General features: G+C 45.0%; 1 protein-coding gene across 1 annotated transcript in view; it reads right to left on the reverse strand.

Annotated features, from left to right (window-relative positions):
* The window catches only part of ARIH1 (ariadne RBR E3 ubiquitin protein ligase 1), a 138,195-nt gene that overhangs the window by 83,455 nt on the left and 26,999 nt on the right, over positions 1–27,741 (reverse strand). The window contains exon 2 of the mRNA XM_082256825.1: positions 702–769. Within this exon, the coding sequence (XP_082112951.1) occupies positions 702–769 (68 nt within the window). The remainder of the gene's footprint in view (positions 1–701; positions 770–27,741) is intronic.

Raw genomic sequence — 27,741 nt, forward strand, 5'->3', positions numbered from 1 at the left:
GGTTTTAACACATTTTTATCATTTTTAACATTTGTACAAATAAAATGTGACATTCCTTTTTTCGTAGTACCATTCAAGTCCTGATGGCTTTTGTGGTTAAGATTTTTTTGGCGTTTTATTATTGTATTGCATTTATGACAAAATTTTGAGCACATTTATAGAATTAAGATTATTATTGATACTGCAACATTGTGGGCATTTTTCAGATATTCTCTGGTGCTGCAGCTGTCAACAGATAGCCTTGTAGATTCCTCTATTCACACCAGTTAGGTTTGATGGGGGAACCCAAGGACTCTCCTTGAGGCCATGGGGCTGAAGAAAAATCTAATCTACACATGCAAAGATAACATGTCTAAAATAAACATATCCCTCCTATATATCTACAAAACACTGTCTCCTGTGTACAAGCTATAGGTAACACACACTCATAATGACTGTGTCCCAGCTATCTATCCCGTTACCTTATACACACAAGTCAGACTGTTCAAGTCTCTTGTGTCTCAGCCACTAGACAGGAGATAAAGAGATTATTAGGTCTCTAGCATTTTTTGAATACACTGTTCAGGTCCCGATTAATCCTTGCATAATAAAAAATAAAAAAATGGTAAAGAAAAAAAAATCTGCAACAGCCAAGTGTACTCACAGCATAGGCTGAAAGGAAGCCGTTACCTCACGTTAGAGCCAGATAAGTGAGTCCTTACCTCTCCATTAACTTCTCCTTGTCCCAGTTGAAATGACTCAAAAGTATTCTAGTGATAGTAGCAGGGTTCTGTAAACATAGTAAGAAGACTGCTGTAATATAATACATCACATACATGCCATTTTTTTTCAACTATTGTTACATTAAACAAGCATTTGACCTTAAGTTTACAAGTATTGCTTCCGCTCATTTTATTTATTCTGTAACTTTAGAAATAAATGGAAGTTAAAGAAAAGGTTATAAAACCTACTTTAATTATCTATGATGTAAAAACGAAATTATAACTAGATATAATAGACCTAGATTTATGAAAGCACTTTACTGTTTTTTTTTTTTTTTATAGGACCCAAGTACTGGGGAGGCATTTTTTTGAAAGCAGGTTATCAAAATGCCAAAATACCTCAGAGATTTACAGCATTACTGGAGGCAAGAATGGCCATCACAGCCAAGGACTGCACTTTGCAAGCGCACTTGCACTCATTTTCCCCAGAACCCAGTGAACAATGAAGCTCTAGAGATTTCCATCAACCAATCCTGTGCAAGCAAAACTGCTGTTTATTTCCGTTGTACCCGATTGGGTATTGTTTCACAAAGTGAAGCGTCACTAAGCTCGGAGGACAAATTAGTGCGACTATTTGCCTTTATGGGGTTGATTTACTAATCTTCTTAGACTAATATTATACCCCATTCTTTCTTTGTATAGTTAGTAACGTTTAAGCACAAACCATTTTATACTACTTTTGAAATCTGAGAGAAAATAAAAAAATGCCGTTTACCTTGAGCCCCCGTTCACACTAAGGCGACCTGTGAGGTGACCTGGTCGCCTCACAGGTCGCCTTCCATAGGGAAGCTGCGGACCCATTCTAATAGGAGCGACACAAGTCGCTCCGACTTAGAAAAAGGGTCCGGAGCTTCTTTGGGGCGACTAGGAGGCGACCGCCATAGACTTCAATGTTATGAAGTCCGTGGCGGCAGCTCCGAGGTCGCGGCGCGCTGCTCGCACCGCGACCTCGGAGGTCGCGGTGCGAAGTAGCGTCGCGGTAGAATGGGGGCTAAATCTTAAAAATAAATGCATTGTCTGCTTTAGGGTAAAAAATCTTTAGGGTACAGTATTCCCCCCACCCCTGTACTTACCTGAGCCAGATCTTAAATTAGGGCTGTGCACACAAGTGCAGTGGCTTTTGCACTTCTCAAACTCAGACAGCAGTTGGAGACATTGGCTCCTGCTGCTGTCAATCACAGCGAGGATGACGAGCCAAGCCGGCTCGGGAGAGAGACCACACAAGAGCTCCCATAGCATGCGGGGGACCATAGAAGAAGGGGAATCAGGGCTGCTCTACGCAAAACCATTGCACAGAGCAGGAAAAAATTACACAAGTGCCAATAAAGGTTAGAAGATCAAAGGCCTGAACTTCCTCATGTACCATCCTCATCTTCTTCGGGATGTGCAGAGGCAATTTGAGGAAGATCAGTGATGTACTTTGAAGAAGAGTATGAGGGGACCGCTTATGGCAGAAAATGTGTCTCTCAATGATATGTGGACAACTCTGAGGATGGTAGTGACTGAGTTTGGGGACAGCGGTTCAGCTTGCAGAATGGAAGCCCTTAGGGGAATTACTGCAGACCTCCACTGAGCTGTTAACCGTACATCGGCCAGCAGGGCTCACCAGCCCACCCCCATTACCCTTATGATCAACTATAGAGAGTGAGAATGTCACTCTAGAGGTGGGATCACACAATCCACTACCCTTTTCACATAATTTCATGTTTCCTACACAAAGTGATATTATAAAACTACTACAAGAGGCCCTTTTTCCCCCTCTTGTAGGTTCATTCTTACATTAACAAAGCAAACCACAAAAATAAAAACCCAAACTATAAAGACAAGTATATTTTCATAGTACTATATATGTAATGTATACAACTTTAAGAAGAAAATTCATTTATAATAAATTATTAAACAGATTATATAAAAAATGTAATTCAACTGTCTAATGAGCATGCTGGGAAGGTGACATTTGGAGTGCAACATGCGACTAGCCAAACTGGATGAGTCAATCACTCATGTCTGTGGGAAGTTCAAAACTCAAGAGTTGAAACTGAGCAGGTTAGAAAATCTGATCTCCAATTCCTATCCTTCCCTCTACATTGCTATGGACAGAACACTGAACTTGGAATGTAAGCATAGTAAGCTTGCTGACCACAGTCAATGTTGTATAGGACAGCAGAAGTTTACACTAAAGGCCCGTAACACACTTGACGGGAATCGGACAAAATATCCTCCGATTTTTCTCTCTCTTGCTCAGCGTTCATAACCGTTTTTAGTTGACAGTGCATAAATGTTCACAAAATTTCTCGTCCGATTTTTTTTTTTTTGGGGGGGGACATTTGTTCCTAGACTTCCGGGTTGTCAGCAACTTCAGATCATGCGGTCTTTCGTATCCGATTTTTTCACGGACGTACTGCATACACATTAAACGAAAATTGGTCATCTGGGGACGGACGATAAAAATTTTGGTGTTTGTCCTTCCGTTTTTTTTTTTCGTTGAAAATGTCGGCATCGGCTGCTGAAAGTTGTGTACACACTAGCCGAAAATCGTACGATTTTACCTCGGATGGGAATTTTCAGCAGATTTCTACTAGTGTGTACCCCACTTTAGCTTGGAATCTTACCTTGCCTCTAATGAAAATTGAAACAGTCACTCAAAAAATTCAGAGCATATATGCAAGGCAGTACTTCCTCCAAAAGGAGAGGTTCCACTCATTTGCATACCCCCCTTCACCATTTGGCACTTCGTTTTTTTTTTGTGGGGTACCCAGTTTTGACTGGTACCTGCTACGGCCCAGATCACCGCAGTTTTTCGAGTAAGAGTTCACCCCCCCCCACACTTGTCTTCGCCCACAGCTTCTGGGACACATCACAGGTCCCAGAAGACTGTGGGACCATTAACGAAGCAGTAGGAATCTGGCTGTGAAGCTGCAAGGCTTCACAGCCAGGTTCCCAAGTTAAGATACTGCCGATAGGGACGCAAACCCAGTAAAGAATGGGCTCAGGTAAACCACTGGTCAGGTAGACTGTCCTTATATTTAAAGTCAACAGCTACAGTATTTGTAGCTGCTGATTTGAAATTTTTTGGGAGGAGACTAAAGTTCCTCTTTAAGATGGATTATGAAAGGAACAAATAGAACTGCTTTGTGTACATGTACACAAATTAAACATTATTCAACTTTTCTTTAACCACTTGCCGACCGCCGCACGACTATCTACGTCGGCGGTCAGCCCCTCACAGGCAAACTAACGTAGGGCTACGTTGCTTGCTTGTGAGGGTCAAGGGAGCGAGCGCGCGCGCTGCCTGAGGCGCGCGCTCCCGCGTGGTCACGGACCCCCCCGCGCGTGTGACCAGCGGACCCGATGTCCGCCGGCCACTCGGCGATCGGCGGGGGAGAGGGAGAATGTCAGGCAGCTTGTGTAAACAAGCGACCTGCCATTCTCCTCGCTGTAAAGACACTGATCACATGGATCTACTATGTAGATCCGTTGATCAGTGTCCTTACAGCTCAAGCCACAGCCAATCACAGTAGAAAGCACGCCCCTAGGGACACACACAGCCCCTCCCTCCCAAATAAAGTTAACCCCTTCACTACCAGTGTATTTTTACAGTAACGGTGCATATATATATAGCACTGATTACTGTAGAAATGTCACTGGTAACCCCAAAAGTGTCAAAAATGTCAGTCAAGGGTCAGATCTGTCCGCCGCAATGTCGCAGTACCGCAAAAAAAAAAAAAAAAAAAAAAAAAAATCGCAGATCGCCGCCATTACGCGTTAAAAAAAAAAACAACAAAAATGACAAAAATCTTTCCCTTTGTTAGTAAAGCGATAACTTTTGCGCAAACCAATCAAAATACACTTTTTGCGATTTTTTTTACCAAACATAGTTAGGATAAAAAAATTGGCCGAAAATGTTAAAAAATTTTGATTTTTACATTTTTTTTGGGGGGGAATTCATATAAAAAAAAATGTGAAAAATATTGCTATTTTTGCAAAATTGACGCTCTTTTTTTGATTATAGCGCATGATCAAAAAAAAAAAAAAAAAAAAAATCGCACAGGTGATCAAATACCACCAAAAGAAAGCTCTGTTTGTGGGAAAAAAAGGACGCCAAATTCGTTTAGGTACAGCGTCGCACGACCGCGCAATAGTCCGTTAAAGTCACGCAGTGCCGAATCTCAAAATACCCCCTGGTCGGAATGGGGGTAAAATCTTCCGGGGCTTAAGTGGTTAACATGACCAACACCTTGCTAAAAGTGACTGCATTAATTCACACAGTTGTAAAATATGCAGGTAGGTTAGATTGTTTTTAGCTTCATATGGCCTCGTTCTAGTTACTTATAACCTTTCACACAGTCAGGAAAACAAGTCACAATGCAAATGATCAAGCTAGTATGGAGCATAGATAAATAAGTATGCACAGGGCTGGAGGAATGTGATCCACCCTATACGCTATGTAAAGCTGACAAGGCTGTCTACTTGACTGATTAATCAATGTATGTCTACTGTAACTACGGCCCAGCATTCCTAGTGAGACTTTTTTTTTTTTAATTATGAAGAGTATTTAGTGTTACACCGTGGGGTGCAACAAAGTTTAACCACTTTAAGACCGGAGGATTTTCCTGCTTAACGTCCAGGCCACTTTTTTCAACTTGGCACTGCGCGACTTTGACAATTGCGCCGTCATGCAATGCTGTACCCAAACTAAATTTACGTCTTTTTTTTCCTAACAAATAGAGCTTTCTTTTGGTGGTATTTGATCACCTCTGCGCATTTTTTGCAATATTAATAAAGAGTGAAAATTTTGCGAAAAATGTAACTTTTCTACTTTGACAGTTAAAAAATATCCAATATATTCAATTTTTGTCATATATTTAGGCCAAAATGTATTTAGCTACGTCTGACAAAAAAATTCTCAATGAGCGTATTTTTAACCACTTTAAGACATGGCAGATTTTACCCCATTTTACCCCATTCCAGACTAGGCCATATTTTTAAACGGACAATTGCACGGTCGTGCGACGCTGTACCCAAATTGAATTTGTCCCTTTTTTCTCCAACAAATAGAGCTTTCTTTTGGTGGTATTTGATCACCTGTGCGATTTTAAAATTTTGAAAAAAAAAGAGCCACAATGTTGAAAAAAAAAAAAAAATAATATTTCTTACATTCTGATATAGAACATTCCCCAAAAAAATTACAAATCAAAACATTTTAGGCCAATTCGTTTTCTGCTACATATTTTTGGTTAAAAAAAAAAAAAATCACAATAAGCGTATTTTGATTGGTTTGCGCAAAAGTTATTGCGTTTACTAACTATGGGAAAGATTTGTAATTTTTGTTTATTTTGTTTTTTTACTAGTAATGGCGGCGATCTGCGATTTTGTTTGCGGGACTGCGACATTTCGGCAGACAGATCGGACCCCTTTTGGGGGGACCAGTGACATTACTACAGTAATTAGTGCTATAAATATGCACTGTTACTGTAATGACACTGGCAGGGAAGGGGTTAACACTGTTGGTGATCAAGGGGTTAAATGTATGCCTCATGCTTACCGACGTGTGTGGGGGGGAGGGGGTTTTGTGACACAGATAGCAGGTTCAGCTATGCTGAATCCTGTGATCTGTCCCTGCCTGTCACAGAGGTTTTCCTCAGTCTTTCCCCGACGGTCAGGGAGGAGAGACGGTGATCACCGCATCTCCTCCCCTGGCCCGACTCCCGCTGTGTCTAAACACAGCGGGAGCGTGCCGCCGAGAGAGGGAGGTATCCGGTATCTAGGTCTACGTCACCAGACCCAGCCAAGCCGCTCTGTTGTAATAGCAGCAACGTGAGCGGTCGGCAGGTGGTTAACAAAGTATATAAAAGCAATAACAAAGAAGGTGTATCCTAAATAATAATTCGACCTAAATGGGCATATAAAATAAAGCATACACTAGCGGCACTAATATGTCTCAATAAACACATATATGCATGTATTCACAGAATATCATGTGAAAAAAATGGAAGGATGGAAGAAAAGACGTCCTTGGTGCAGATATTACCATAACATCTAGAGACAGTCCGTAGAAGTATGCCCTCCGTAGAAGTCCTTTGATGACGAAACGCGTAAGGGCGTGAGTACGCGGTCACCAAGGAAACCCGGCGTCTGACGTCATACCCGAAAGCGAGTCGCTGCGGTACCAGGCGGCTCACTGCCAGTCACGGGTGAATGTTTTTTCCTGGACGTAGGTTTACCTTATCATTGATCTGCTTTTACTCTGGCTTATTATTTGAATGTAATGTATGAAGGGTTTGGGAGGATTTTAATAAACAAGATCGTTACAAGATTTCGCTATGAGTGTCTTGCTATATATTTTCATGTTCATCTGGAAATATTGATCTTGATCCTTCCCTATTTGGATGAGAGGAGCTGGTCCATTTTGGGGTCTTCAGTATTTAGAGGAAAAGGCATCTCCTGTATTGGATATACAGGCTTATGTCCATATTGCCTCTGGTAAGTGTCCACTACCATAGGGCATGCACAGCGGTGAGGTGGAGGCATCTTGATACGTTTTATGCATGATTGTGGATACTCTATCACCCTTGGAGTACTGGATTTCCTGCGTCTTTGGACTTTTGCATATATACTGTCTCTAGGTGTTATGGTAAATAATATCTGCACCAAGGACGTGTCTTTTCTTCTATCCTTCCATTATTTTCACATGATATTCTGTGGATACATGCATATATATGTGTTTATTGAGACATACTAGCGCTGCTAGTGTATGCTTTATTTTATATGCCTATTTAGGTCGAATTATTATTTAGGATACACCTTCTCTGTCATTTTAATATATATATTATATTAGGGCTGGGCGATATGGCTGAAAACTGTATCACGATATCAGTGTTTCATATCAGTCGATATTGATAATTATTGATATTTTTTATTACCCATTTAAAATAAGGATCAGGAGAAAAATGTTACATTTAAACATTTTTATTTTAAACTTAACCTTCCTCTGATCATAATCCCCTCAGTTCTTAAGACAATAAAATGTCAACACAACCATACTTGCTTCGCGTCCTCTGTTTGCTTCCGACGAAGAAGAAAAAATGAAAACAGAAGTATGCAGCGCTTGATGGAAAACACAAAAACAGGCAATCACTGATATATATATATATATATAGATGAATTTCCACAATGTATCAGAGTGTACTGAAAAAACAGTAGAAGGAGAGTCAGTGGAGAGGAAAAAGTCCAATAAGAAGCTCAGGTGATAAGTTGAAAAGATGTGACCTCCACATCCAGGTAAAATCCTGCGGGGATCTCTGAATGGATGGTGCGGTAGCTGCAGCCCGGTCTCCTGCGATGTAAAACAGGAGGACACTACAGGGTATACACAGGGCGGACGATCACTGGTCCCCTACCGTTTTCGTCATAGCGTGACGTCATCAGGGGGCGTGGTTCAGGACGGCCGATCACCCCATTAAATGGCTGCAAGAGTCGGAAAGGGAGGAGCGGCGTCTGATCCAGCCAATCACCTCCCCCACCGCTAGCGCCAACCACACATTGCTAAGGACAGAGGAAGCGTACCTCGGATGAACCGGAAATGAATCCAGGACCAATCGAAAAACGCCTCCAAAGTCCCAATGAAAATCAATCAGTACATAACCGCTATCCAATCATAGCCTCCGAGCAAGTAGGCGGCAACTTCCAACTGTAAAAAAAGAGAAAAAGCAGGAGGAATAGAAGTCGACTTGCAGTGCTATGAGTGAGACTGCTTAAGGAAAAATATCGAACGTTTTATCGAACAATTTTTTTATTGATATCGATCACGTGTCTATCGCCATAGGTACATCGGTGCACGCGCCCCATTGCCACCGGGCACCCGCGTTCTCTCCCCGTGGAGACAGAGCGACGGTCTGCTGTTGTAAACACAGCAGGCCGTTGTTCTCTCTGGAAAGAACACAGAGCTTCTGTGATCCTCCTATTTAAGATAACAGGTCTCTGTGTTAATTCCCCAAGCCCAATCCCCCTCACAGTTCATGAACACCCCCTAGGCTCACACTTACATCACCCCTGAGTTAACCCCTTCCCTGCCAGTGTCATTACAGTAACAGTGCATATTTTTACTGTAAAAAAGGTCAGATAGGGGTCCGATCTGTGCCGTAATGTCACAGCACCGCTAAAAATCGCAGATCGCCGCCATTAGTAAAAAATAAAATAAAAAAATAAAAATATGACATAAATCACACAATAACTTTTGCACAAACCAATCGCAATACGCTTATTGGGATTTTTTTCTTACCAAAAATATGTAGAATACAAATTGGCCTAAAATGATGAAAACATTTTGGGATTTTTACATTTTTTTTTATTGGGGATGCTATGTAGCAGAATGTGAAAAATAATGTTTTTCCTCAGAATTGTCGCTCTTTTTTTTCTTTGTTTTTTTTTTTTAATGAAAAAAAAAAAATAGAGAAATCGCATAGGTGATCAAATGCCACCAAAAGAAAGTGCTGTAGGGGGAAAAAAAAAAGGACATCAATTTTATTTGGGTACAGCGTCGCACGGCTGCACAATTGTCTGTTAAAGTACGCAGTGCCGAATTGCAAAAAATGGCCTGCTCATTAGGGGGTAAAACCTTGCGGACCAGAAGTGGTTAAACCATCAGTTTAACGCTTTCAGCAGCTTATATAATCACTTACTGAGTATGCAGCATCTTTTAAGCCTTGTCTAGGTTCCAGTTTAAGCTGGTGCCATGACCACTGCCCCAAATTTCTTGTTTTAGAGTTGCTCCTTTCTCTTATAGCATCCTATGGAGTCGCCATTGCATGCGGGGACTAGGAGTAGTGTTCATCTACACTGTGTGCATCAATAGAAGCACACAGTCCCATAGTCTAGGACCCTAGGATGGAAAGGCAATCCCAGACTCCTCCCTCCTCCAAGCTAACAGACTGCCTTGAGATCATAATGTTCACCGTTTGTAAGTTCAGGCAAGCAGCACTAAGAGCAGAAGCCAGAAGTACAAAGTTGCCTCCCTGCTGACAGCTGAATGTAAAAAAAAAAAAAAAAAAAAAAAAAAAAAAAAAAAAACTGCGATGCGTTTGGGATTTTGTTTGGAATTGAGTTAACTTTGTATTGACATCCGCAGAAGTAAACTTTATATTGGCACCCGCAGAAGGAAAAGTAAAAGAAAGGTTCAGATTTTGAGTCCACAATGGAGGGATTTTCTCTAACTTCCTGTTTTGGCCAGGGGACAGGAGGGGGAATCTCTCCTATGGCAGATGGCAAAACAAAAAGACAAGTTTTAACCCTCCCTTAATGAAAAAAACAAAACAAAAAAAAACCCACACATACTGTCGATATTGGGGCGTGTTAATTTTCAGATGAATATTTAACCTTTTCTTGATCTCTTTTACTTTTCTAAACCCAGGAAAATACTACCTGGTATGCGTTGATTTTAAGGTACAACTGCTCTGGGGATTGGTGGCCTTTACTGTAGGGGGGTGTCATTGTCCTACCCCTGCCTTTTAGTAGTAATATACCCATAGGTTGTACTATGCTTCCAGTATGAACATGTTAGTATTGTCCACCAAAGCACAGTCATTTTTCTATGGGTATTTCAGTCCTTGGACTTAAGCTAAATCATGTCCATGTGGTGTTTCTTGGTATATTTCATTGCTAGTGCACCTTGCACTCTTTTGTGTATCCATGTAACTGCTATTGAATATTTATAGATTGTGATTTAATGTCGTACTATTTTGTGTGGTCTTGTACCTAAAAAAAAAAAAAAAAAGGCAGCCTTTAGACTCTAACCTTGATTAGGAACCAATTGAAGACCTTATTTCCATACAGGTCAACGGGAAAGCAAAAACAACTTGAAGCCCAACTTCAGGCAAATAAAAAAATTATCTTGCAGTAGGGCAGTACTCATGTTTATATTAAAAGCTCATTTGTCTGGGAGAATAAAAGGAAATATACTTTCTCGATCCTACACTCCTCTCGGCAGCTTCTGCACCCTCATGGTCTAGGGTCCTAATGCTATCAAGACCTGAGTAGCTTCCATAATCATTGTCTGGAAGTGAAGGTGCAGACACAGTCAACCACCGAGACACAAGGGAGCTGTCTGCAGGGGAGCAGAGCACCAGATAAAAATTGGTTTCTCTTCTCCCCTAGACAAAACAAGCTATTAACCCTTTGCTGTGTAGCCACAGCCCCACAGAAAGGAATATTTTTTTGTTAACCTAATTGGGCTTTAGGCAGCTTAGGAGGTCAAGTACAAGTAAAGAGCACTGGGAAGAGGCCAGGAGGAGAGAAAAACCTCTGAAGTAACCATCTCAAGCTTGTCCATGTGACGGTGCTGACCATTCAAAAGAATAAAAAAAAAATGACCGTCACCGTATCTCTGCTCAGAGCGGCAGGGAGAACTGAGCAACCAGCATTGTTTGATCACTCTCACCTTTAGAAACAGCAGGGAACAGAGATGCAGACTCACATTGTTGCTGCATCCACCTAAGTATGTAACAAACCCAAACTTCTCTTTTAATGAACCCTATTTAGTATGAGGGTAGAATACAGCACACCACATTTCCCAAGCTTCTACATTTGGTAGTGGAAAGGTTAACTAGGACATTTAGTGACATTAAGTCTGGTTCTCTGCTTCTCTGGTTTCAAGGACACAGTGTACACAACTCAGACACCTGACACAGCAATAGAAATACGATTTAGTATCCACCTATCAGGTAAGAAAAAAAAAAAAAAAGACAGAACTGGCCAGTGCTTCCCCTTTGCATGACATGGGAACTTGCTGGTTTTGCAAGCCACACCTATAAATGGTCCTCAGTGCAGTAAGATATAAATATAATCATATTTTTACATTTACTTCCTGTTTAGCAACATGAGCTTCAAGTATGATTTCACCTTTAAGGAAAAATTAAAAGGTGAACACCCCCCAGAAGATATCCAAGCCTACCAAAACTTGGATGTACTAACTGCATTTGTTTTTTCCCCTTTTACACCTGCTGATCCTGCCAAAAACAATTCCTGTCCTAGGGCAACTATGCTCACTTATTTGGTGTATGGAGGAGCATTGTGATCCTAAGCTATGCGCCCTTCATTTGGACTACAGAAAACCTCCCACTCACCTTATCTTTATAAAATAGTGAAAGTTGTTCCGTCATAAAATGGACAGGGCTCACAGAATTTTAGACATGAACAGGTATTTCTTTCACCTATCAATCAGCTGTAAAATAATTGCATTGGTGTATTTAACAGACACAAAAGGAGAGTATCTTGGTTAGGTTTTACATACTAAACCAGTCAAAAACCTATCAGTTCACATTGCCATGTTGTCTCGGATCAATGAATTATTGTATTACAGCACCAGTGGTAGCATTAAAGAGGTGTTCCAGCCGCGGAAAAAAAATTAAAAGTCAGCAGCTACAAATACTGTAGATGCTGACTTAATATATAGACACTTAGCTGTCCAGGGAGCCCGCGATGTCAGCACCCCAGCCGATTTTTGGATTGGCTACCGGGTGCTGCCGCCACCATTTACTCTAAGGGAATGTTTGCAACCTTTGTGACAGCAATAAAAGTGATTAAAAAAAAAAAAAAAAAACTGTAAAGCAACAGTGTAAAAAATTTAAAATCTAACATGCCCCCCCATCACCCGTGCTAGCGCGCAAAGGAAAATGCAAACATTGATCCTCCTACATAAGTGAGGTATCACCATAAGCATCAGATCATGGGCAGTAATTCTAGCACTAGAAGTCCTCTGAAGATATAAAAGTGGTAAACTGTAAAGGCTTTTAAAGCTTCGCCTATGGATAGTAAAATGAACATCGTATGTTGTTGTTGCGCAGGCATGCGCACTTTGAAAGTGTGACGTTTGGAATTTATTTACTCTGTGTAATAGCTATATTTTACAAAAAAATTGGGTAATGTATTGTGTTTGTTTGTATTAAAATGTTAAAAAGTTTTTTTCCCCCCAAAAATTGTGTTAGAAAAACCAAAGCACAAATATCCTGTGAGATAAAAAATTGCAAAACCCACAAAATTATTCTCCGAGGCCTCTGCTTTAAAAATATACATTTAACTTTCTCCCCAAGACTGGGGTCTTCTGCAGTTTATAAACCTACTACTTGTTCATTCCCTGACTGACTCCATGGTTTGGAGTTACCGCTTCCTGCTCTATACAGGAGCCCGTCCGTCGGTACCACCCTGGAACCGGACATCCATAAGTTTTCTATAACTGAGGTTGTTTACTTGTCCCCTAACCTGCCAATCTCTAACATTTGATATGTCTGTTTTGCATACCCAGGAGGGGACTGAACCCACCTGCCTGTTTTGGTTGCCTATATTCATTTCACAGCTACTGTAACCTTTGGTGAAGCACCGTTTATAATGCAGTTGTCAGATTGTATTGTTTCATTTTTATCTGATGTGCCCTACCTCTATTTGTATTGCAACCTCTTACTAAATAAAGGAATTAAAAAAAATATATATTATATAATATATAAATATATATTATATATACTTTATGTTTTGGGGTTCATAGTCATTTTCTAGAAAAAAACAAAAAATGGGATTTTTGACTTACCGTAAAATCAATTTCTCCGATTTTCATTGAGACACACAGCTCCTGTCATTCTTGACCATTGGGACATCCCAAAGCAGTGTTAAACATGGGGGGTGGGAAACAGCAAAAAAATTCCCAAGGCTAAACATTAGCCAACCAGGCAACCAAAATAACTGGAGCCCACCTGGAAAAAAAATAAAAACCTCAAAGAGGATCAGGTCCTCTCAACAGCAGCCTGCAAAACCTTGTGGCCAAAGGAAGCATCCGCAGATGCCAAGTGTTCACTGACGACCAGGTATCCACCTTGCAAACCTGCGTCACCGACGCCCAATGACAGAAGGCCCAGGAGGCACTAAGCGCCCTAGTAGAGTACGCCTTGACAGGGAAAGGAGGAACCTGACCCCTGATGAAATAGGCCTGAACCATCTGATCCCTGAACCATGGATCAACCGTCTGTCTGATCCATCTAAAAATGGTCACAGAGGAAGTGGACAACCTTTTGAGAGGTCCATCCGTGACCACAAATAGAGAGTCTGACTTCCTGAAAGACCCGGTAGCTGCCAAGTACACCCCAATTGCACGGACCAGATCCAAGGCAATTTCCTTCGGACATTTAGACCTGAGACAAAAAGGGAAGACAACACAATGTCTCTACTCAAATGAAAGTCAGAGACCACCTTAGGAAGAAATGACAGATAGGGGCAAAGCACCACCTTATCCTTGTAAATCACCATATAAAAAAGGTGAACGACAGGATAACTCTGCCAGTTCCGACACCCTGCGTGCAGAGGTTATAGCCACCAAAAAAGGCCACCTTCTGGGACAGTGTAAGCAGGGGTATCTCCTGAAGATTCTCGAAAAAGAGGCTTCTGAAGGACCGAGAGCACCAAATTGAGGCCCCAAGTGCCTAACTCCCTGAAGAAAATTATGCACCAGGGAGTATGTGGGCAAAGGCCATTGAAAAAAGGCCACTAAGGCCATCACCTGAGCCAGTTTCTGCTCAACCCCCCCTCTAACGGCTACCCAGGTGGTGAGAGGGTATCAGCCGTTGGGGACGTCCTTTTTCCCGGCAAGTCCCTGTGTAGTAATGGAGTAGTATAATCCCGACCATGAGATCCAAGAGGAGAGTCAGGTTCAGCTGTTGAACGACCGGGTAATAATGCAGTAAAATCCCCCTCCAGGAACGAGACGAAGCTAAGTTTTGAAGGGTCAAGAAAAACAACACAGTATTGAAATAAGAATACAGGCTTTTATACACCTGGGGCGTATATATCACACATTACTTAAACAATGGCCCGACATCCACCCAGACAAATAGGTACGGTCATTACCACATTTAGCAAAAGCTGCCTCAGCCCAAATCAACATAATGTAGACAAAAGCGCATTGTTAATCAGCAGACATTCCGTCTCTAGGCTGGCCATACCTTGACTTCATGGAATGTCCACATAAGGAGTCACTTCCTGGGGCTCACAGTGCAAAGAGAGATATGATAGCAGGGAGTGTAAAAAACCGAATGGTTGCTGGGAAATCCTTCACACACATGAACCAGGTAAGCACAAATATTCTCTGTCAAAAGGTAAGGGTCTGTTACACCCCCGTTAAGGAAAAATCAAGATTCGGGCCACCAAGAAGGAGCGAGGATGCACCCCAAAAGACTCGCATCACGTCTTCCATGTACGATTGTAGATCTTCCTCAAAGTAGATTTCCTAGCTTTTAACAACGTAGGAATTACTGACTCAGACAAACCTCTATCCTTTAGCATCTGATGTTCAACAGCAAGGCCGTCAAAGCCAGCGACTGTAAAGCAGGATGTAAGATCAGAACAGCAGATTCTCCCAGAGAGGAAGCTTCAAAGGAATGTCGGTGACCAGCCGCACCAGATCGGCATACCAAGCCCGGCGAGGCCAGTCCATAGCCGCTAAGATGACCAGAATCCCTTCTGCCTTGGTCCTGGGTAGGAGTCTGGGCAGAAGCTTGAGAGGAGGAAAGGCATATATCAGACAATACTGAACCCTCTGGGCCACCAGCGCATCGGCGGTGTCTAAGTGGATCCCTTGACCTAGCCACAAATCTCTGCACCTCTCCGTTAAGCCGAGACGCCAACAGATCCACCTCGGGAGTGCCCCACCAGAGACCCCCTTTACAAGATTTACAAGTCGCGACAGGGGTATTTTCTGATGGAATGCACGCTGGGCATCCCTGAAGACGATCCATTCAATGGTCCAGACAGTCTGATCGCTCAGAGTTCCAGAACATTGATTGGCAGTCTGAATTCTTTCAGCGTCCAGAACCCCTGAGCAGAATGCTTCCCGAGGACGCCTCCACAGCCGGAATTCATGGTGACCGCTGTCCAATATAAGGGGGGGGGGGATCTTTCCAGCGGAAGCACCGGAGAGTGAAGCCACCAATTCAGGGACTCCTTTGTTTCACGACTCAGCCGGATCGGATTGTCCAGAGACTGCGGAGTCTTGTCCCACTTGGTCAGAATCTCCCTTTGCAGGGACCTTGTATGGAACTGAGCAAACGGAGCCACCTCGAAGGTAGATACCATCAGGCCCAGCACCCGCATGCAAGTCCGGAGAGATGACCATCTGTTAGACAGCAGGAGACAAATTGCAGTCTACAATTTTTGGAGTTTATCCAGAGGAAGGAGCACTCTGGCTACAGCCGAGTCCAGAGTAAGGGCCAAATAGTCCAGCTTTGTTGACGGAACCAGGGTAGACTTCAGAAAATTCAGAATCCAGCTGAACTCCCACAGAGTTTGCATTGTGATCTCCAGGTTCTCCACCACAGCAGAAGATGATTCAGCTTGCAGAAGGAGATCGTTCAAGTAGCCCAGTACTGCGATCCCCCATTGGCGTAGCAAGGCCAGCACCGGAGCCAACGGAGACCAAAAGGGTAAAGCCGCAAACTGAATGCTCCTCTCCCACAGCAAAGCAGAAAAAACTCTGGTAACTGTCACCTATTGGAATGTGAAGATAGGCATCCTTGATATCTATAGAGGCGAGGAAATCCCCCTGATGCAGGGATGCCACCACCGTTCGCATGGACTCCATTCTGAACTTCTGCACCTGCACAAAGCAGTTTAGCGCCTTGAGGTTCAGGATTGGATGCACTTTGCCTTCCTTCCTGTGAACCGTTAACAGGTTTGAGCAAAAACCCTGAAACCGTTCCGAAATCGGAACCAGAACAATCACCCCTTTAAGGAACAAGTCTTGTACCACCCCAAACAGACCCTGTACCCAGTCTAGGGACAGGTACAGGTTGGAAGGAAAAAACCTTGCCGGAGGACAAGATCGAAATTCGATCTTGTAACTGGACCGAAATTACTTTGTGGACACACTTGTCTTGCACCCGGGAAGCCCATAGGTCCGGAAACCAGCAAAAGACGCCCCCCCACCCCCGATACCGGTGAGGGCACACCTTAATGCCGAAGAAGCCTTGTCCATGAGTCTGGAGAAGCCCGCTCTTGGCTTGCTAGACAAGGTTCATTTGGATCTGCCAGAGGAGGTCCTGAAAGGCTTTGAGCCCTTGTCAGTCGCCCGAGGGACAAAAAAAAAAAACTTCTTGTGAGCCGAGAAGGAAGGTCCACGTCTTACGACGAGGTACCTTGCCCTTAGTAGCCTATGGAAGAAAGGTACTCTTCCACCCTGTGGGACCTTTAATGATGTCATCCAGGGTAGCTCCAGACAGGCGTTCCACTTGAAAGGGAAGATCAATGAAGGTCTTTTTAGAAGTTTGATCCGCAGACCAGCATTTAAGCCAAACGCAAGGGGAAGGACCACCGCCAAAACAAAGGTGGGCCATCAGGGGAGCCGCATCCAAAAGAGGCATCACAGATAAACTGCAGCCCCTGGACCAGCTGGTCATCCTCACTATCAGAGGATTCCAGGTGTGTGATCACAGACCCAGAAGGGTGACCCACGTCTGTGGCACCCAGATCAGATTCAGGATCTGATGAGAGAGATGAGGCAGGGGGCGCTTTTTGCTAGCCCATCGCCCGCAAGCCACCTCCACCCAGGAAACGCAAGGGACTCCAAGACCGCCGTCAGTGCTTGGATGGTTGGTTGGGACCCTGAGGGCCCTGCAGGCTCAGGTGGGGTATTGTGCTCCAAAGACTCCATGAGTCACCAGGGGGACCCCACAAATAGTGTAACACACTGCTAAGGGACGACCCCTACCGCGCTGGCAGCACCACCCGGTCGCCAAGCACAAGGCATAGAGCGATCCTCAGAAAAGAGGGAGAGGACCCCACCAGACTCACCACTTGCCAAAACAGGCACCTGCAACCACCAGTAGAATCTGCACAGCACGGACGGCGATCAGGAAGCTAAGCGATCCAGGAGTCACCAGGGGATAAGGAGGGGCTCCCACCGCCGAAATTGCTGCCGCTATTTGCAACGCAAACAAGAAAATGGCCACGGACTACACAGGCTACAACAAAAATCCAGGGACATTGAAATGAAAGCCAGGCCTCAAAGGCAGATCCAGGCAGGACGAGGGGGGGGGGGGCCCTGGCAAAAGCCCCCAACCAGGTACAAACCCCCCCTGCACATGGATCATCCGGTTGCCCGCGGCACACTCCCCCCCCAGCCAAGGCCAGTGACTAGACCAACCAAACAGCCCCAGTGGATGGGGGGGGGGGGAGGCTGAGGGACTTGGCAAAAACAGGGGGGGTGCCTGCTGGAAGGTGGGGAACCAGGGGTCCGACTGTGCCAAGGAGGGGTCCACGTCCACCCCAAAAAAAACCTAAAGGGGCAGAGGGGGGGGGGGTGGGGACGATTACTCACCATGCCAGGATCCAGGTGGACACCGCTCCAGACAGATCCTCCTCTCCAAATAAATGGGGGGGGGGGGGGGACTGTCGGCCAGGTGAAACACTGCAACACAGGCAGAGGCCAGGTCATATGCGACCTCGCGAGATGTTTAACTCACAGGGGCCAGTCCCCATCCAGTGGGGCTATGTCGCAGCCGGACTAGCACGGAGCTGAGGTCTGCGCGCGCTCGCTGGCCAGACTGGGGTGACCACTGCATCTAGATTATCCAGCCCGTCGCCCAGTCCGGCAGTTGACAGCAGATCTCACAGGAGAAATCCAGGAGTAAAAAATCTAAAAAAAATTGCCAGGACCAAAGATCCCAGCAAGGAACTAGGTCCTTACTCCTGACTAGGCAGAAAAAAAAAAAACAGTGACTATAGCAGGGAGAGGGAGTATACCCCCTGGGACTGCCCATGGGTGTAGCCAGACATTTCTTTCTGCTTAGTGTCCTACTCCTGTAGGGGGCAATATAACCCAATGGTCAAGAATGACAGGAGCTGTGTCTGTCAAACGAAAGAAGAAAAAGATTTTCACATGTATCCAAAAAGTGCCAGAAAATGCCTGGATTTAAGTGGTTAAAGAAACACTTTAACTTGTATGGAAATGGGCTTTAAGAATAAACAGTAGATGTAGCAGAACAGAAAAAGAAAGTGACCTGCACTATAGCTCTCTGACCCAGTAATGTCATATAGTAAGTGTTGGTGCATATTTGGTTTAACACCTTAAACTTGACTAACAGTAAAAAGGGACACATAGCATGTTCATTCCTAAACAAGAAGTAGGACGATGACTCCTAAAATTGCTGTCTTCACTGACACATTCCATCTTGGAAGACAAGTTAATATTTCAGCGTCAAATCTTTGCAAGGCTCAAACCCTCCCTTGCTGCTGTAAATATAGGTGACAAATCTACATTGACTACAATTGACACACAAGGTAAAAAGGCAATCAGACAGTATCATCCTTAGAAGATACTGAGTTAAATTCTAAAAGAGTGTTCGTGTTATCAAATTTTCTAATCACACAAAAACTTTCAGGAGGTGACCTGGAATCCATACTAAACAACTCTAGCTACAAGGCATGGCCTCATTCTAGTTTTATAGATGCTGGAGGTTTAAAGCTGATTAAGAGTACAGGATGAGCAAAAATCCGGACACATTAATGGGGCAGGCATTGAGAGAGGGCACAGTGATTAGCCACTGCGTCACACATAAGAAGCTTGTGCTGTGGACCAAGCATAAAGCTGTTTGTTAAAGGGGGCAAGAAGACTGCTCATCATTACCGTAGTCAGTTTTTTCCAGGCACTAGGAGACAGAAAACAAAAACAATTTTTATGTGAACGTTTACACAACTACATTTTTACCAAGGAACTCTCAATTTTACCTTAACTTGATTCTACTTATGAGAACTTTACAAACTTTTAGACCGAGTAAAACGTGGGAAAAAAATTTTCCCCGAACTCTCCAAAAAGGTCCCTAAAGAGCAGCTCCAGTCTCCCCCCAAAAATGTAAAGTCAGCAGCTACAAGTCCAGGGATCCAGCGTTGTCCTGATTCTTCAATCAGCTTTGGGTGGAGGCACTAGCATCTTGGATAAGTGAAACCTACTGCCTAATCACAACGAGTCACGCTGTGATTTGTGAATGGAACCACAGTGTTATGGGACCTGTGATGTGTCCCAGAAGGCTGCAGGGGGCGGAACATCCTCACACATCACCGCGGCGATCTGACCCGGAGTGGAAGCGGGTACCTGTCAAAACAAGGTACCCACTATCCCCCCCCCCCCCCACAAAAAAAAAAGTGCCAAATGTGGCAGTGAAGGGGGGAGGATGCAAACAAGCGGAACTTCCCCTTTTGGGTGAAGTTCTGGTTTAAAGTGGTGATAATGAGGATGAGTAAATTCCTGCCTGGTTGGTGTAGTTGGGCTTCAAAGAGCAACACCACTTTTGGTGAGAAAAAAATCCCCTCTGGGTGATCAATGTACTTTAAAATGATCTTCTCCAGGTAGCCATATTGCATTGAATGTTTCAGAAAATCAGTGTTGCAGATTGAAAAAGAAAATGTAATTATTAATAACATTCAATTACAATACAGCTTGTGTAGCAATTGTTTATACTATTTTTTTTTTTGCCATTTTTCCTGCGAAAGGGGCATTGCCTTTTAAATATGAATTGTACATATTTTTGAAAAGGTAGCTGTAATCTGTGACACATCAATAATTTAATCATTCAGATCTGTAAAGATAGGTCTATTTTAGTGATTGTAAAGTCTCCTTTAAAAAAAAAAAAAAATGATCTATCTATATCTATCTATATCTATCAAAAATACCAAACATGTTATACTTACCTACATACTGTGCAGTTGGTTTTGCACAGAGCAGCCTGGATCCTCCTTCTTGGGTCCCTCGTTGCTGATCCTGGTCCCTTCCTCCTGTCGAGTGCCCCCACAGCAAGCAGCTTGCTATGGGGGCACACAAGCGAGCTGCACTTCTGTGTGTCCATTCAGACACGGAACTGCAGTTCAGCCCCCCCGATTGGCTAACTGACTAATTGACAGTTAGGGAGCAAATGGCACCATGGCTGTGTCTCTCAGCCAATCAGGAGAGAAAGTCTGGGACGGCCAATGGATTTGTAGACATCGCTGGACAGAGATGGGGCTCAAGTATTAGGGGGTGCTGGGGAGGCTGATACACCCAGAAGGTTTTTTATATCTTCATGCATAGAATGCATTACGAATGCATTAAGTGGCCATTTAAAGAGATTGTAAAGCCTCAAGTTTTTTCATTTTAATGCATGCTATGCATTAAAGTGAAAAACATGTGCTACAGCTCCCCACAGGATCCCCCCTTTTTCTTACCTGAGTCCGATCTGATCCAGTGATGTGCATGAGCACAGCGGCTCTAGCCGACTCTGTCTCTCTCCTCATTGGACAGATTGACAGCAGCAGGAGCCATTGGCTCCCACTGTTAATCAAATCCAGTAACAGGAGTGGGAGGTGGGGCCAAGTCCCGCTGTCTGTCAATAGATGCAGCAGCAGAACTTGGGAGCGAGCACGTATGGATGCCCCAGGGAAAGTAGCTTTTCCTGGGGACACCTGATGGAAGAGGAGGGGCCTGGAGTGGCGGTAGAGCACCCCAGAGGAAAAGGATTGGGGCTGCTCTGTGCAAAACAATATATTTTATGTGTGACAAATGATTCTCAGAGCACTGTGGGTTATCTGAAGTAAAAATAGCACAAGGTGTGTGTGTGTGTGTGTGTGTGTGTGTGTGTGTGTGTGTTATATATATATATATATATATATATATATATATATATATATATATATATATATATATATATATATATATATATATATATACACACACACACACACATACACACACACACATACACACATACACACATACACACATACACACATACACACACCATCAAGAAAGACCAGGCGAAGATGTCAGCCTTCTAAGCGCTGACAGCGTGCCATAGGAGGGCTTCATTCTAAGGCATTTCATAACATGCACACTAGCACATTATGCAATTGCCTTACAGTTTTTTTTTTCTCAACCATCCATGGTTTACAACCACTTTAAGGATTTAAAGAAGAACTTTAAAGAAGAGTAGACCAAAATGCCTCTTGAGATGTGTGCAAATCTGGTAACCAATTAAAAGAAAGAAAAAAAAGTCTTACCTCTGTGCTAGCCAACAAGGGTTTCTGGAGCCGAAGGGAACAGTCTCCCACTGGGAGGATTGGAGAATTAGGGGAGTATATCTTGGCTCTCCAAACCCCTAGACAAAAATGAGCAGGTAACCCATGCAGTGCAAACAGAGCCCCACTGCATGGGGAAAGAAAATTGCCTAGAGTTCAGCTTTAAACCTCCAACACAGTTGCCTACTTAGGGATGAGTCAATGCTCTGACTTGTTCACGTCATTTTTGTGTGTGCACTTTTCAGTCTGAAGCCATGAGCTTTGTAAACTGACATTTACAAGTGGTTAGGAGTTACAAGAAAACAGGAAAAGAAGCAGAGAGCTGCACCTCCTGGCTGCCTGCAAAAATTTAATATTCATATACATTTCTTACTTATGCACCCAAGGAAAAAAACAGGATTTTTGCCTTACCGTAAAATCCTTTTCTCTGATGTTCATTGACAGATACAGCTCCATATCTTCTTGGCCCGTGGGTTATGCTGCTCTTCCTAGGAGTAGGACACTAGGCGGGAAAAAGGGTTAACAAAAGTTAAAGCTTAACTATGCCTATAGGGCAGTCCCAGGTGGTATACTCCTACTTCCTGCTCTAGAATCTATGTTTTGTAACAAGCAGTGTCAGAAGAATACATAACCCAACTCCACAGAGGGGTGGGTGCTGTGTTCATCAATGAACATCAGAGAAAAGGTTTTTACGGTAAGACAAAAATCCAGTTTTCTCTTTCGTTCATTGACGGACACAGCTCCATATCTTTTTGACCTGTGGGACATCCCAAAGCAGTGTCAACATGAGGGGTGGGAAGAACACAGCAATAAATATACTTCCCCAAAGGCTAAACGTAGCCAACCAGGTAAAACAGGAGCTCAACCAGGAACAACTGGCACCCACCTGGCAAAAGCACACACTCAAAGTGGACTAATCCTCTCCAACAGTGGCCTGCAAACCCTTGAAGCCAAAAGGAGGCATCCGCAGATGACAACACATCCACCTCATAAAATTTTGTAAATATGTGTTCGGACGACAACTGCACTACTGACTCCTGATGAGGAAAATCCCAAAAGGCACTAAGCGCCTATGTAAAATGCACCATTACAGGGAAGGAGGACCCTGACCCTTAAATGGAATAGGCCTGCACCGCCATCTGCCTATCCATCTGGAAATGGTTACAGCAGACGCGGCCAGCCCCTAACAGACTCCAACCATAAGGACAAATAGGGAATCAGATTTTTGGAACAACTCAGTCGTCGCCAGGTATACCCCGATTGCCCGAGCCACATCAACAAATGTAAGGCAAGCTCTTTAGGTTGCTTAGGCTAGGAAACAAGGAAGGTAACAATGCCTTATTTAAATGGAAACCAGAGACGACTTTAGGAAAGAACGACTGGCAGGGCGAAGCACTATATCTCCTTGAACCACCAAGGTGAACGACAAGACAAGCTGCCAGCTCCGACACCCTACGTAAAGAAGAAAAAGCCACCGAGAAGACCACCTTCTGGGACATGTAAGCAGAGGAATCGTGTGAATATTTTCCAACAGCAGTTACTGAAGGACCGACATCACCAAGATGAGGTCCCACGAGGGCAATGGAGACGCACTGGGGGAGCCAAGTTGCGAACCCCCTAAACAAAGGTGCGATCCACAGAAAAACATAGCCAAAGGACGATGAAAGAAAACCGCCTAGGCCGCACCTGGCCCTCTGCCAGACGCTGCTCCACACCTCGTTGGGGGAAGGCCAAACTCCGAGTTACCGAAAAGGAGCAGGAGTGAATTCCAAGAGATTCAAATCCGCAAAGTACGTTCTTCAAAGGCGATGGTAAAAACTACCTAGAAGTAGATTTACTAGCTTACAGCAGCGTAGGAATCACTGATTCAGACCACCCTCTAGCCTTCAACACCTGGCTTCCGACTAGGGATCGACCAATTATCGGCAAAGCCGATATATCAAGGGCCAATCTGCATTTTCCCGATATATCGGAATCGGCCACCAAGGTAACCAAAATTGCCGATATTTCGGGAAAGTGTTTGTACCAGAGTGATGCCTGCAGCTAGAGGCATCACCCCGGTACCGGCGTCCATAGCCGACAGTTGGCTGTCTTGTAATGACAACCAATGCGGCCAAGAAGCTACTCGGCTGTCATTACAAGGAGCGGGAGGGAACGCCCCCCCTCCCGGGTCTCCTGTTTCAACGGGAGACCCGGGCAACCAGCCTGCACGTCAGCTTAAGGCCCGATCAAAGCCGCATTCGACTCTTATCGGGTCTTCATGCCAAAACCTGGAAGTGATGTCATGACATCACTTCCGGGTACTGGCGCCAGTTAAAAAAAAAAAAAATGACAGCATCCAAAACAGCCAAACTTGGTGTTTTGAATGCTTTTAAGTGCAGAGGAGGGGGTTGGGGTCTTTTAGACCCCAAGATACCTCCACAAGAGTACTTGTCAAAGAGCTTTTTTTTTTTTTTTTTTAAATGTACGAAAATACCGGCCCATATCAGCCGATACCGATATGCATTGACCAAAATATCGGTATCGGCAATAAAAAAAAAAAAACGATATCGGTCGATCACTTCTTCCGACAGCCAAGTCGTTAAAGCCAGCGACCATAGGGCAAGTCTCCAAGAAGCATCGGCGACAACCGTATCAGATCTGAGTACCAAGACTGGCTAGGCCAGTCTGGGGCCACAAGGATGGCCGTAATTCCTTCTGCCTCGAGTCTACGCAGGAGTCTTGGCAGAAGTTCTAAAAGAGGAAAGACGTACATCAGACAATACTGGCCCCAAAAGAGCCACTAGTGCATCTGCGGCGTCAGCCAGATAATCCCGTTAGAAGTGTCCAGTATATTGAGCAGTAGTCTGGATTCTTGCTCGCAGAAGATGATCATCCAGGTACTCCAGTATCACAATCCCCTGCTGGCATAACAATGCCAATACCAGGACAAGCACCAGCGAAAAACCCGAAGGGTTGAGGGGAGACCTCTTCATAATGCTTCTCGCCCATGGCAAGCGGAAGAAGCGCGGATGACCGACATATCAGAAAATAAAGGTTAGCGTCCTTAATATCAATAGAGGTCAAAAGATCCCCCTGATGTAGGGATGCCACTATTGCATGAATAGACTCCATTCAAAACATCTGTACCCGCACAAGGCGATTCAGAGCTTGGAGGTCCAAAATTGGACGTACCTCGCTTTTCTTCCTGGGACCTGCAAACATAAAACAAACGTTCCGATTCTGAGACTGGAAAAATCACCCTTTGTAGTAGCAAGGCTTTCACTGCCAAAAAAAAAGACCTTGCAGGCAGTCTGAGAAAAAAAGCAGGCTGGAAGGAAAGAACCTCTCTGGAGAAGACCGAAAACTCGATCTTGTAGCCAGACCGAAACAGCTCGTGGACCCACTTGTCCTGAATCAGGGAGATCCATGGATCCGGAAAAAGGCAAAAAAAGACGTCCTCCCCCACCCCAGATACGGGTGGGAGTGCCCCTTCAGGCAGAAGGGGTGTTTGTCTGCAGGTCTGGAAGGACCCGTTGGCATACCAGGCCCTCAGGGAACCTCTGGAGGAGGTCATTCCAGGGAGGCTCCGAACAGACGATTCCCCATAAAGGGAAGATCACATAAGACCATCTTGAAAGTCTGGTCCACAGGCCTGCATTTTAGCCACATGGTGCGCTGAAGGATCTTTGCTGTCCCAGACAACCCAGAGACTAAGGGAGCCACATCCAGAGCGGCATCACAGACTAACTGCAACCCCTGGACCAACTAGTCCACCAGCTCCGCAAAAGGAGGAGAATATATGTTTCCCCTCCAGATCCTGGCGCAAAAGTTTGCCCACTCAGGCAAGTCAGGAACACATGCTCTGGTGAACACCGGCCTAAGGATTGAAGCGGCCACAGAAGACATGTGATGGACCAAAGTCTCAGCCTCATCTGTCAAAAGGATCTTTTAAAAACCGGAGACTCCTTTACCAGAAATAGGACAGAATTAATCAGCCTGGAAATCTGAGAGTCCACCACAGGTGGGACTGCCAACGTACTCAACAGACTCTTCAAGGGATACTGTCTATGGAAACACTTAGCCATCGCCATATTGCGTTTAGAACAACTACACTGACTCAACAATTTTGTCACAGTAGGCAGGAAAAGGGAAATACCTTTGCTGCTTTAAGGGAACTGCAGGCCCCGAGGGGACCGGCGCCTCTGAAGCAGCAGCAGCTGCATTCCCCATGTTTTACATTTCCTGCACCGATACAATCAGTGCATCCACCAGCGCCCTTGCATGCGCAGTAAAAGGAATCATCCTCACCGCAGAGCACCCAAAGCGTGTGGACGCAGACCCAGTAGAGTCGCTATATGCTAAGCTCACCCTGAGAACATAAGCAGGGGGGAGGTCACCGGCCACAGTCCCACAAGGAGATGCCGGCTAAAGGTCCACAAAAGGACCATCTATTAGACCGAAGGGTCACCCACCATAAAGGACATAGCCCCCTAGAAAGGGGAAGAGGGGGCCCACCGTGACACAGACACGCAGGCAGAGTACACCCACACAATAATGGCTGCTTCACTTCTTTAAAAAATGCAGCCCCCACAGCGCCCACCTGGTTCAAGCTGGGCGCCAGGCAGGCCATATGTACACCCCCCTAAGGGGGGGGAAGGGTGGACACCTGTCTGCTGCTCTATCAACCCATTGAGCAGCTCGCATAGCCAACAGCTCAGTCAGCAAGCCACGAGTAGGTTACAAAGCTGCGGCCTAAATTTGCGGGCTAGAGGTCCGCTGCGACTCAGACCATGACCAGGTCGTGTGCGTCCTAGTGAAGTGTTTCACTCGCAGGCCAGTCCCCGTCCAGTGGGTCTATGTGGCGGCCAACCTAGCGCAGAACTGAGGCCTGCGTGGGCTCGCTGGCCAGACTAGGGAGACCTTAAGGATCTAGGATATCCAGCCCGGCAGTTGATTGTAGTTCTCACAGGAACAGAAAAGAAGAAGAAAACAAATTCTGTTTAAAAAGGAAAAAAAATGCCAGGACCAGAGATCCCAGCAAAGAGCTAGGTCCTTACTCCTGACTAGGCCAAAAAAAACAGATCCTAGAGCAGGAAGTGAGAGTTACCACCTGGGACTGCCCTATAGGCATAGGTAAGCTTTAACCCTTTTTTCCACCTAGGGTTCTACTCCTAGGAAGAGCAGCATAACCCACGAGTCAAGACGATATGGAGCTGTGTCTGTCAATGAACGAAAGAGAAAAGTTTTTTTTTTTTTTTTTTTTTAGACCCCGTTCACACTGGGGCGATCTGTCAGGCAACCTGGTCGCCTGACAGGTCGCCGTGGGTCGCCTGCCATAGAGAAGCTGTGGACCCGTTCTAATAGGAGCGACACAAGTCGCTCCAACTTAGAAAAAGGGTCCGGAGCTTCTTTGGGGCGACCCGGAGCGACCTGCATTGACTTCAATGATATGAAGTCCGTGCCGGCAGCTCCGAGGTCGCGGTGCGAGCTGCGCGTCGCGACCTGCGCGCCGCGACCTGTGAGGTTGCCCAGGCAAGTCGGATCGCCCCAGTGTGAACGGGGGGTCTTAGGCTGCATTCACATGTCAGCGTATGATCGCGGGCAGAACCGCCGCGGTTCCGCCCGCGATTCGGAGATTTATTGCAAATCGCGGGACGCCTAGCTTGCCCGTTGATTTGCAATAGCCCCCCAAACGATGTTGCCGCGATTCACGCCCGCCGAATCGCGGCAACATCGCGCAAACAAAATCGCGGGACGCAATACGCTCCAAAGAAGCTCTTGTACTTTTTTGGAGCGTATTGCGTCCCGCGATTTTGTTTGCGCAATGTTGCCGCGATTCGGCGGGCGTAAATCGCGGCAACATCGCTCGGCGTTTGGGGGGCTATTGCAAATCAACGGGCAACGCTAGGCGTCCCGCGAT

This window comes from Pelophylax lessonae, assembly GCF_965119305.1.
Source record: "Pelophylax lessonae genome assembly, chromosome: 4".
NCBI lineage: Eukaryota > Metazoa > Chordata > Amphibia > Anura > Ranidae > Pelophylax > Pelophylax lessonae.